Genomic DNA, 12,677 nt, shown 5'->3' on the forward strand with positions numbered 1-12,677 from the left:
GGCTCTCAGACTTCCTAATGCTGCCACCCTTTAAAATAGTTCACGTTGTGGTGACCCCAACCATAAAATTATTTTCATTGCTACTTCATAAATATAATTTTGCCACTATTATTGTTAATGTAAATATCTGATATGCAGGATATCTGTTATGCAACCCCTGTGAAAGGATCATTTGACTTCCAAAGGTGTTGTGACAGGCCGAGAACCACTGCCCTAGAGGCTCCTAGCAGGTATCAGTGTTTCTGTGACAAGAATGGCTCACAGCCACCCTGACTGCAAGAGGAAAATGAAAAGGAAGCATCCCACAGACAGAAATGAGATTACTAGGATGGTACCCAAGGAAGGCACTATCCCTTGGATGGTCACAGTGAAGGGCAAGGCTCACAATTTAGCCAACAGAGGCTGGGCCCCTGAGGGATCTTCTGGACTCCTTCCCACAAGCAGGCAGTGATGAGGTTCTGTAAATCCCATCTGTTTGTCTGGGCATAAACTTCAAAGTATATTTCATAAGAGAAACTGAAGGGCCAGGCATGAGAGACATGGGCAGGGGACTGTGAGTCTTAGGCAGCCTGGGGGATACAGCGAGGTTCTTCCACAGGGGTAAGGGGGCAGGGAAGGGAAAAGGGAAAAATCCACACAGAGTTGTACTTTTTTTTATATAGAATTTTTACAATATATTTCTCTTCATTTGCATATCTTATCCACAACTTAAAACCTTCTTTTTACAGGCTGAACTCACTCAGCTGATATAATCAAAATTCTTTCTCTCAACCAAATAAGAAAAATTCAAAATCGTAAACCCGTAAGAAAACAAATTAAAAACGATGATGAAAATAAGTCACTCCTCTCATTAGAACAGTGTCTGTACAATATATATGATTTGGAACAGAATTCTTTATAGATTAGGCACGTGTTTCCACAACCCCTTATGCCTGCCAGTTCTGTCCCGGTCCAGGCTGTCTTGCCTCCTAAGAGTCAAGGGGACATTGGCCTTGATGAAAATCCTTTTGGGACCTCCTGCCCTGGCTGGGGTCAGGAGACATTGGCTTGGCTCAGCAGTGCCACCCAGAGGCCTAGAAAAGCAGAGGCAGTGGGCTGCAGGTGGCCAGGTCAGGAGGGACCCTGTAGAGTGCAACTGTGGTGTGTGAAGGGCAAACTTAAGCTCATTCTATGCAAACTGAAGCACAGGGAGAGAAAAGCAAGCAGTGAATGGAGAGGAGCTATGGAGTCCAGCACTTATTTACAATTGCTCTTCCTGATGGAAGGGTGGGAGGAGAGCTGGGGCCACTGTCCCAAGGGAGGCCTCAGGCCTTGCCCTGCCCTGCCCTGCCCATCTGCTCTCTCTACTCAGTCTGAGGTATGGAGAGGTGTGAGTATGCCATCTCCTCCCCCATCCTCTTTTAACTGCTGTGTTATCTGAGTGAGGCCTCTTCACCATGCATGGAGACTTGTTCTGACTCTCCTCTGAGACCTACTTGGAGGGAATGGCATGCAACAGGGGCCTTCTCTGGGGTTTAGGGAGCTTGCAAAGCTCAGGTGCTTTGGCAAAGAGCAAAAGATGAGAAAAAGATTTGTTCCTCTGGGCTGGCATGCACCATGTCCCATGGGACCTGGACCAAGTTCCCTCTGATGTCAGGGTGGTGGACCATAGGTCACTCCATTTGTTTCTGTATTTTTATAACCCATCCCCTCCTGTTCTGTGGCCATGTTTCCTGTGTGCTGGAGTTCATCAGATAACCTAATTCTATGACTGGGCAGGAAGTGGTGCCAGACGGCATAGCACCTTTGCACAAGATGCTCCCACACCCGCAGGCTCAGGCTCTGCCAATGCAGTCTCTTGCCTACTCCCAGAAGGGTCTTCAGAGGCCAGAGGGGCAAGCTTGGCCACAGCACAAGCCAGCCAACTGTGGCCCTGGCTATTAGGAGCCTTTCTGCATTAGGCCTGTGAGGTGGGGTGTCGTGAGGTGGGACGTGCCTCTGGCCCAGATACCTGCACTTCAGTAGCAGATGCCTCAGGATTCCTTCTTCCTGAAAGTTCACGGCCTGATGCTGACCCAACATCACACTCTGTGGCTTTGGGGAAAAAAAAGTCCTAAGCACTTCAGGGCAATGCTAAAGCCACACAAGGAAAAATGCAAAAGCATTCACTAGAACTAATGTAGTTATTGCTAGACAGGGGATGGCTAAATAACCAGGTGAGAGGTCCAAGGCGGTCGGTGTGCCGATCACCATGGCCTTGGAGCAGAAGGATAATCAGGTGCGTCCTGACTCCTGAACAAGGGCTCCTCTGAGGGCACTGCTGGCACTGCAGGTGCTGGAGAATCACTTCACTTCTGTCACTTCCACAAATGCTAGTTTGTCCCTGGGCATTCCCTAGGGGACCTCTCAGGGAGTCGGTGTGGTTCTCTTCTAAAAACATGAGGGGGAAACCAAAACATACTAAAACAAGTGAAGAAACACAGATATGTGCTAGGAGCTGTTGCATGGGTGACAAGCAGTCTGTCAGCTGTTCCCAAGGGCACTTGCTCTCACTGTGAGTTGGCCAGCTGAGCTGTGTGGCATGATGAAGATTGCTTGGGAACTGGAGGTGGCTGGCAGGTGCTCATGTTGGTTGTGGGCTGGTTTCTCAACTGGGCCACTGCTGCTGCAACTGCAAGTCTTACTGCAAAGGTAGCTCTGGGTGGATGATGCCTTCTCCTGATGGCAAGCCTAGGCAGCTCCCACTCAGTGGAGACAGAATCCTTTCAGAGACTGCTTCCAGGTCTTCAGTGCTGTGACTCCCCTGGAGGAGACTGGTCTCTATTCTCTATTCTCTGAATAACTTTCCAAGGCCTCTGGATGGCTCTTTCTGAGGCACTCTGCACTGCTGTGCCTTCTTGGACATGTGGCACCTGCACAGTGGGCCTTTTGATGAGGCGGCTGCTTGGCATCCAGATGGGAGCAGGGGGTGGGCTCAAAGAGAGCTGGGTGCAGAGGCTGCAGGGGTTTCCTGAGCAAGGTTGGAGGTCTGCTATAAACCCCTGTAGACAAATTATCAAGTCCATGCATATCACACTGAGGCTAACACTCAACATTCCAGAGGCGGGTGGCCTTGTTTGGGTAGTTGATGGCCAGGCTGATAGCAGCAATGTTCTGCAGAGCCTGTGGAGGGAAAGAGCAGTTACCAACATCAGGAACCACTGACTTCCTCCTCCTTGAGTCTAAGTCTGCAGCTGGAGGGTGATAAGGTGAGCTAGAGGCAGTTTCCCTACCAGTGGCTCACAGGTAGACTGAGAAAGAAAACAAAGCTAAAGCCCACAGGAAATCCCTGGGGTAGGTAGTAAGTAACCATGGGCCATGGTAGTAGTCTCATTGCTGAGGCAGGGGTCTGGGAAAACCATATAAAAGTACAGAAAGGAAGCACAGAGGTTCACACAAATGAACAGCCAGTGCTGGAGGAGAGGTACCCGTGAGGAGCTCACAGTGTTGGAGAAGCGGCTGTCCCAGAAGGACATGGCTAGAAGGCAGAACAGCAGTGAAGAAACTGGCCAGCTGTGGGGAGGGTCCCAGGGGAAGGGGGACTAGATATTCCTGGGGCAAGCATGAGGGCCAGTCAAGTCCACAGGAGAGAAAGCTGGAACCAAAGCAGCCACACATCAAAATCTCTTATAGTACATCAAGAAGGCAAGGGCCATGGTACCAGTGTAGATGGCCGCTAAGAGGTCTCAGAGCCCCACATGCTTTTCCCCTGCTTTGGTAGGGAAGCCCCAGTTTTGAGCAAAACACTTCTAGCCTTCCAGAGAGGCTTCCGTGAAGGACTGGGCTCTGGGAAGAGTCCCAGGAGGATGCCTACCTGAGTAAAGTTCTATGAGCGGTGGATCCCACACCTGTCTGCTCTCATCTAGGGCACAATACTTCCTTTTCCAGGATGAGTACTGGACAGATGAGTTCAAGAGTCCAGCTGTCTTTTGTTGAGGCAGACATTAAAGAAGTCTGCAAAAATGGAACTAGGGCCATTCTCCTCAAAATTATTTTGTTTTGAACAGATTTTTCCCAAAACACATTAACATGAAATGTGTTTACTACTGTCTTAAAAATTGAATTGATATATAAATGTTTAAGCAGTGTTCAAATTTAGACACTTAAGTCCAACCTTTAATGATACACACTGATGTATACAAGGTAACACGGAACAGCTTCCCTGGGTTCTCTCTCATTTAGAAGCACAGCTGTCAGAAGAGTAGTTTTCCTACCAGGGAAGCAAAGTACATCCAAAAAAATCCAAAAATATCTGAAATCTAAATCTATGGAAACTTCCAAGATCAGCCAACTAAAGTGAAGGCACTGGCTGTTTTGCTTTTAGAGACAAATTCTTGCTGGTGTCTTCTGACCCTACAGTTTAATATGAGTGACGGTGATGAATGGGGCTCCCTGCTCTTTCTGAGAGCAGAAGGAAGTGACTGCAGTGCAGCTGAGCCCCATGTAAACTCCGGCAGGGTCTGGTCCTGTCCTGTAACTCTCACATCCCCCACCCCCAGTTCCGGCAAGTCAGGTGGTGTTATCTGTCACAGCAACGTGACTTACAGTCCAGCTCTTTGGGGACAGGGAGGAGGTACCTGTGCTGCACATCGGAGAAGGTGGTCCTCGGTGGTTAAGGCCAGCAGGTACTCCTGCAGCAGGCCAAGCTCCTGTAAAGACAGCATAGGCTCCTTGAATGATAGAATGCAGGAGGGCTGAACAGAGGAACCCATAAGCAGACGGAGCCTCCAGGGGTAAGCAAGCTCACGGCACCTGTGACACCATATACTCTACAGCCATGAAGAAGCCTAGCTGGAAGGACCAGGGATCTGGTTCCAGAGCTATCCCTGATGCACACAAGGTGACCAGGCAGAGTACTGTTGTCATGCCTTCCCGAGGAAGACAGGCAAAGGACTTGTGAAAGGCCCTTTCATGTGGCAATTCAATGAGTCTATTGTGCCTTGGAGAAGAAAGAGGAGGAGGAAGAGTAATGTATCTGTTTGATTTTCCAGAAGTCCCTGTTGTCAAGAGCCAGTCTAAGGCAGTCTCTAGCCCCCCTTGGCTATAGGCCAGACAAAATAAGCAATCTAAGTTGACCTGAGGTTCCCTCCTCCAGGGTTGAGGATATGGGTATGTGTTTTGGGAATGCTGGACTGTAGGCCCAGGTCTGCCTCTTTGTGCAGCCTAGATAACCTGGCCTTGCAGGATTGGGTGTAACAGTAGTCCTGCCATGAGCAGGAATTGGTAAAAGCATATAGAGGTACAATCCTCTCTGCCCAGACTTCAGGGCAAGAGGTGGACACATCCTTACCTGGGCACGGTTCTCGGTGACAAAGAAGAGCTCAGTGAGGGCTCGGTGTAGGGGCAGGAGAATGCCAGGCTGTGTCACATCCTCAAACAGGCCATACTCCATGTGAGTAAAGAGCTGCCACAGGGGCTTCAACAGTCCAAGGTCACAGGGGTCACTGAGGGGGCACAAGCACAGGGTCATTTTTACTGAGAAGTAGACCACCCAAGAAAGAAACTGCAGGTCAGGCTCTCCTTTTTCTACCCCATAGTAATACAGCCACCTCATTTCTCTCTGAAATGGTCACACAGTCACCAACAGTAAAGAAGGAGGAGGACAGTGCCCAACCCCCCAAAATGACTCTGAAGAATCCAGAGGGCTGGAAGTGTGCTCACAGGGGTCACTGCAGTTTTTCTTTTAACTGTTTTTATATTTATTTATCATTTATTTATATGTTTACTTATGGGGGGAGTGTGTGTACCCTAGCATGCACATGGTGAGCAGAGGATAACTTGTGGGAGTTGGTTCTTCCTTCCTACCATGTGGGTTCTGTGGCTCAAACTGAGGCCATCAGTCTCAGTGGGAGTATTTTAACCCACTAAGCTAACTTGTTGGCCCTTATTGTGTGTTTTTAAAAATAGTCCCTATAAAGAAAACCTCTGGGCAAATGTATTTTATTTTGTTTCACTTGGTACCCTAAGGCTGTCCTTGAAGTCTTCACAATCCTTCTGCCTCAGCCTCTCAAATACTAAAATTACAGGTGTAAGATACCATGCAGCCTTAAGCTAATTATTAAGTGGAAAAAGCAAGGTACAACATATCACATATAAAATAAAACGTATAAATGAAAGAAACAAGGAACTACTGAATGGACAAGGAAGACAAACATTTTGATATTCAATTATAAAATAGAAAATATACTTGCACAGGGTGGTGGCACTGCCTACCTTTACTCTCACCCACTCAGGAGGCAGAGGCAGGTGGATCTCTGTGAGTTTGAGGCCAGTCTGGTTTACACAATTTGTTCCAGGACAGCCAGAACTACATAGAGAAACCCTGTCTTTAAAAAAAAAAAAATGGAAGGAAGGAAGGAAGGAAGGAAGGAAGGAAGGAAGGAAGGAAGGAAAGAAGGAAGGAAGAAAGATACAATTATAAAAAAGAAAATATACTTGCAAGCTTGCTGGACCTGAACTTTTGCCTCTAGGAGAAGGCCTAATCCTTCTCAGACCTGTGTGCTGAGAACCCTGAGTGCTGTTGGCATGAAGAGCCAGAGGAAGGAACATGAGAGTTCCCCCCAGGCTCAGGAGTGCAGGAGAGAAGCCAGAAAATTGTGAAAAGACATTACATCATAGCCAGAAGGGCCCGCCAGCCCAAAGACCTTGGCCATGTGACATAGCTTATAGAGTACACCATCCAGGTGCTTTCCTGGGACACACAATGTCTGCATATGGGGACATGGAACTAACAGCAAGCACCCCCAGCCCTCTATCACCCTCCTGCTGCCAGTCTAGGGACTGACAGTGAACCATCATTTTCTCTTCCTGACTTGAAGATTCCTTTAATTAAAAAAAAGAAAAAAACTATCTTTATATTCTTTTTTCCTTTGAATATCATCACCTTGCATGGACTCATACAATGTGTGTATTTTATTCACATACCTAAAAAAGACAGGGAAGAGCAGCTCCTACAGTTCAGGGGTTTGAGTGGGATGCATGGCTACTGTGCATACAGCACAGAAACCATGAGCCTTTTCTTCTGAGGACTGTGAGGCTACGGCCATATTCCTACTTCTATTCAACACTATAGCAGAAGTCCTGTCAGAGTAAAAGGCCAAACCCTGCTCCTGTGAGGGAGCATTGAGAGGGAGAACTAAGACTCACCATCACAGATGCTACAACTGAGCGTGGCCTAGTCCACAACCTCACTCAGAGCAGGTGTCGGATATATGGTAACAGGCCAAAGTGATAGAGCAACAAAACAAAATCAGAGACCGTCTTAATGTAGCCCAGGCTGGCCTTGGACATTAGTCTTCTGGGTGCTGGGATTATAGGCACAGACTATCATCACCAGCAAAAAAATTAAATAATAATTATAATAGCATAAGACATTAAATACCGAGGAATACATCAAACAAATTCTTTATGAATTGTATACAGAAATGTATAAATGATTTCAAGGACCTACACAACGGAAGAAGAGAAAATGGCTGTGGATTAGAGGATCAGCCTTCTGTGGAATATGATTCCCCTCCAACAGATATCCAGAGCTATTAGGAGGCTGGGGCTGTATATGGCTCAGTTCCAGCCTACCATGGGTTCAAGTGCCAGCATCACAAAAAAGTTTCACTGGCCATGGTGGAGATTGGGAAGTATGAACAACAGGGCACAGGTATGCACACAAGGGTGATGGGGACACAGACAATTGTTTTTCCTTTTTCAATTTGAGACAAGGACTTACTACGTAGCACTGGCTGGCCTGGAATTCATTATGTAGACCAGGATGGTCTCTAACTCACAGAGATACAACTGCTCTGCCTCCTTGATGGGATTAAATGCATGTGGTATCACACCAGCCTGAAATACTTTTTTATGGCTTTGTGTATATGTATTTCTGTATGGTCTATGTATGTATTCATGTACATGTGTGTGTAGATGCTGTGAGTGTTCATGTGGAGGTCAGAGGTCAACATTAGGGGTCTTTCTCAGTCACTCTGTACTTTGTATTAACAATTTTTTATTGGATAGATTCATTTCATTTTATGTGTGATTATTTTGCTTTGTATATGTACACTCATTTGCATGGTTGGTGTCTTTGGAGGTCTGAAGGTGGCATTGGATCCCCTGAAACTGGAATTGGAGTTATGGATAATGGACTACCATGCAGGTGCTGGAACTTGAACCTAAATTCTCTGCAAGAGCAACAAGTGCTCTCTTAACTGATGAGCTATCTCTTCAGCCCCATGAATCTTTGTGTTTGAGATGAGTTCAGATCTTGTTAGGTCATCTAGGCGGTTGGCCTATGAATTCCAGGGAACTACTTGTTGCTATTCTCCTTCCCCAAGTGCTGAAGACCTGAACTCAGGTCCTTATGCTTTGGTAGATGTGGGACAGTTTCTGGCAAGAGTGATTTTGGAGTCCCTTTTGTCACACTATAGTGGAAAGGCCATAGTAAAAAAACTATGTAATTCGGTGTTTTCCATGGCAGCTCGTCAACTGGTAAGAGAAAATGGGGGCTGTTTGTTATAAGCAGAGAGGGGTGTTTAGCCCAGAGCTAGTCTGAAGTGTATGCTAAGCCCTCTATTCATCCCAACAAAGGTTGGGAATACTGGGGTACACCTGAAATGCCAGTGCTCAGGAAGCTGTGGGTGGAGAACTCAGAGCTCTAGGCTAGCCTGGGCTCCATACTGAACCCTCATCTTAAAAAAACAAAAACAAAAACAAAACAACAACAACAACAACAAAAAAAACCAAAAACCAAAAACCAAAACAAAAAAACACCCAAGACAATCTTGAAGTGAAGAAGCAAGCTGAAGGACTTCCACAATTAAATGATTAGATATGTAAATCAGTCATAAGTCTGCAGTCTTTAAGACAGCATCCGGCTACAGACAAGAAAACGCCCAAAGTTACTCAGATGTGGGACCAGAGGTAACATAACAGTGCAGAGTGCTCAGGTCAAAGGTGGATTCCAAACAAGCAGAGAGCCAGAGCAAAACACTAGAAACTCAAACTCTTATACCAACATCCATCCCAGGTGGATGTCTTATGAAAGGAAAAGCAGCTAAACTTCTAGAGAGAAATAGCAGATACCTTTATGACCTTTGAATGAAGCAAAAATTACTTAAACAGGACACAAACCCCACTAACTTAAGGGAATGGCATTAAATTACATTTAAAGATGCCATTAACAAAGGAATTAGGAAACAGAGTAGGAGGGGGTGTCTCCAGGGACTGAGCCCAACAACCTACCTGTGGCTGCAGCATCGCACAATCCTCAGCAGTAAGTGGATGGCTTTCAGTCGCTGATGACCAGTCTGGCGGCAGGCCACACCCACCAGCCATTCCCAGATCTTGCCCAATGGGAGGTGAGGTACAACCCTTTCTTCAGACAACATCTGCTTCAAGATCTCAAACCCTGGTACCACCCCAAACACATACATTTTAAAAACAATTATTACATTAAAAGTTTTACATGTTGTAAACCATTCACATTTTAATAGATATGGTAAAATCTTGTAAATATTTAAATTCTGGCTATAACTAAATTTCTTTTTGTAAAATAACGTAAGAACATTCTTTGTTCCTCATTTTTGCAAAAGGCCCTGGCAAAAAAACCCAAGGGTCTTCTTTTAGATGGTGACAGAAGGCTCTTTTCTGACCATTCAAGCGTACAAGTAAGTAGCCATCTATGACCTTGTGAAGAAAGCTAGGTACGGGGGTTGTGAGACACATTTGGTAGGTCTAAGACACGAGTTTTGCTTTGATTTTAATACAAGTCAGTAACATAATGACACCTCTGGCCAGAGTGTGACTAGTGGGCAGAGTATGCAAACAGAAAGGGGGGAGCACACACCTGTCTGGAACCGCCCCAGGTGTCCAGCTGTCACAGTGAATCGGTAGCCCCACTCGGTGTTGCTCATGTCTGAGGTAAATCGGTAATACAGAGTATCTCCTGGGTCACAAACCAGAGACAGGTCAGGATACAGGAGCAACAAGGATAGCAACTAGAGTCTTTCTCATTAAATACATAAAGCTCATTTAAAAATCTGCCAACAATTCCTCTTTAAAAGTTTGCTTTCCCTTTACTGATTTTGGGGTGAGAAGTATGTGTGGGGTAGACATGTACATGCCAAGGTATGTGTATAGCTGGTTCTCTCTCCACCATGTGGGTCCTGGGGCTTGAACTCAGGTTGCCAGGCTTGGCACCCAAGTGCCCTTACCACTGAGTCATCTCACTGGCTTTCACTATTATGTTTGAATGCTTCCTATGAAATCTACATAGGGCTGGGGAGAAGGCTCAGGGGGCAAAAGTGCTTGCTGCCAAGTCTGACAACCTGAGTTCCCTGGGATCCATGTGAAGAAGACTGACTCCAACAAGTCGTTCTCTGATCTCCACAGGTACACTGTGACACATATTCACCCCCTCAAACAAACAAACAAACAAACAAACACAAAATTTTAAAGGAAAAGTCTATATAATGAACTTTTTTTCTTTAAAATTACCTGGAAGCTCAAAATCTTTCCACTTCTGTTGCGACCCGCTGAAGTTGTGCCGGTCCTGCTGAAAGTCACTACTGCTGGACATGGCTAGTTCATCACAGCCTTCCTCTGTGTTGCACTGAGGGTCAAATTTGATTGAGAGGTAGATTGCGCCAGGAATGTGAACTTTATCCTAGGGAGGGAGGCAGAGAATACTTCTATCACTGTCACTAGCTGCCACTACGGCTATCACTGTAACCCAGGGACATATAGCATGAGCAAGCCACAGTCCCTTCCTCCGGCTCAATTTAGCCAAGGTGCTGAACAAAGACTCTGTGAAGGTGAGGCACAGTGGGCAGCCAGAATAGGGTATTTACAGGGAGCTCCTCAGGGGAAGGGACAGATGAACATCAAAGTGGCTCAGCAGAGGCTACTGGCAAGGTGGGGAGCCGCACTGGGAAGGTCTGCATGTTCTAAGCATGGCAGGGAGTGTGCTCGGCTGAGGTTCTAGAGACTGTGCCATGACCATGTGTACTAAGGACAGGTGTCCAGACTGACTCTGATCTCATCCTGAAGAAGAATCCCAGCCGCTGAGGAGCCAGGCCAGGGGATAAATGGGGAGAATGGGAAGGTGTAGCAACAGGAGCCCCAAAGGCCAGTCTGGGGCAGTCGGGGAGATAGGATGATCCTTTCTGCAGTACAGCTTGGATTTGAGAACATGAGGTGAAGCTTGGGACAGGGGAGAGAAGAGGCTTAGGTCAGGGTAAGGATGTTTACATCTCTGTGAAATGATGTCTCAGGTGATCAAGTCAACTTCTGAGCCAGTTTCTGTGTCCCGGTCCCAGCTGCCATAGGCTATTCCTTCTAAGAAGCCCAGGCCTTGCCAGCCACAACATGTCTAAAGGGCTAAGGAAAGGTGTATGGCATCAAGTCAGTGAGAACACCGGAGGTGGCCCATGCCTTCTTAGCCAAATTCTTATGGTTCTCTATTTAGACACAAATTCAGGATGGAAAAGATGAAGCTTTGAGGGCTAGGTAATTAAAAAGGGGGTTGTGTCTCCAAGGTGTGGCCTGGTCAAGAGAGAGTTAAAGAAGTTGACTCTGGACTCCCATACAACCTTACTGCTGGAAGCTGAGGAGGATTCACTTGGCAGAGTTTACTATGGGAAAAGTAGACTCTCCTCTGAGGCCAGAAGCCCACGTTTTCCTATTGATACACATCAGTCTGGAGAAGGGGAAACTTGTCTACCCAGGACTCATGGCTTTATACAGGAGACAAGGAAATATGCTCTTAGTCAGGGTTGGTGAGAAGACAGAGATAGAGTTTCTGATGGTGAGCTGTACCTCAAAGCTGGTGTTGTTGTTATATGGGTGTTTAGATTCCCTCACTTGCACCTCCATTCCGGGTTCCTCCATGAACTGACAGGCAGCCAGGGCCATGGTCCCCAGCATGTTCTCTCGGCAGCCCTGGAGTACTTTCTGTAGGATCTGAGAAAACAGAAGGTGGGAAAGGTCAGGGCCAGCTAGTGTCATCAGGAGGAAGAAGGGAGAGCCTACTTCAGTCTGAGATCCACTCACTCGAAGGCACTGGCAACCATCCAACCTGCCCCCACATGCGACCCCAGCTCCACCTCTTAACAGGCCCTGTTCTGAATCAGAATAATCGCTTCTAGGAGGGCCTTCAAGGAGAGAACTAATCATAGATGTTCCAGGTCCCTAAAACACTCACCGCCAAGCAGGTAGAAGGAGCTGTAAGTACACATTACAGCACACAGGGCGAAATGGCCAAAATGAGGAGCTCAAGGGACCAATGGGCAAAGAAGCATATGTCTAAGTCAGGGGCCCGCCAAGGCAGTGGCTGCCTGCCACTGCCCTTCATGGAGGGCCGATGAGGCTAGAGCACGCTGCCAGTGCCTGCAGGGCTGTGACGCTAGCTAACAATCTAGGGTTTGCAGAAACCAATGGTCCTGGTTGGGCAAAACAAGGTCAGAGAACACATCAACCTCTCCATGCTCAGCACACTGCATGGGAGTGAGAGGAGTAACATGACGCATGGTTTCTGAACCTGAAACTGAGGAGAGAGTGACTAACCCTGCATCAGAAGGAATAAGTGCACAGGGATGCTAAGGTGTGGACCAGGATGTTTTCTGTGATGCTGGGCTCTCTGATTCTATGCAGTAGAAAGTGGAAAATGA

General features: G+C 46.9%; 1 protein-coding gene across 2 annotated transcripts in view; it reads right to left on the reverse strand.

Moving 5' to 3' along the window:
- Window positions 1-637: 637 nt before the first annotated feature.
- The window catches only part of Zzef1 (zinc finger ZZ-type and EF-hand domain containing 1), a 118,772-nt gene continuing 106,732 nt past the window's right edge, over window positions 638-12,677 (reverse strand). For both annotated transcript variants that reach the window (XM_034506285.2, XM_034506286.2), the window contains exons 49-55: window positions 11,827-11,970; window positions 10,507-10,675; window positions 9,857-9,955; window positions 9,253-9,418; window positions 5,309-5,462; window positions 4,596-4,667; window positions 638-3,141 (exon numbers count right to left, since the gene is read on the reverse strand). In XM_034506285.2, the coding sequence (XP_034362176.1) occupies window positions 3,061-3,141; window positions 4,596-4,667; window positions 5,309-5,462; window positions 9,253-9,418; window positions 9,857-9,955; window positions 10,507-10,675; window positions 11,827-11,970 (885 nt within the window). In that variant the 3' untranslated portion in view covers window positions 638-3,060. The remainder of the gene's footprint in view (window positions 3,142-4,595; window positions 4,668-5,308; window positions 5,463-9,252; window positions 9,419-9,856; window positions 9,956-10,506; window positions 10,676-11,826; window positions 11,971-12,677) is intronic.

This window comes from Arvicanthis niloticus, chromosome 6 (assembly GCF_011762505.2).
Source record: "Arvicanthis niloticus isolate mArvNil1 chromosome 6, mArvNil1.pat.X, whole genome shotgun sequence".
Lineage (NCBI taxonomy): Eukaryota > Metazoa > Chordata > Mammalia > Rodentia > Muridae > Arvicanthis > Arvicanthis niloticus.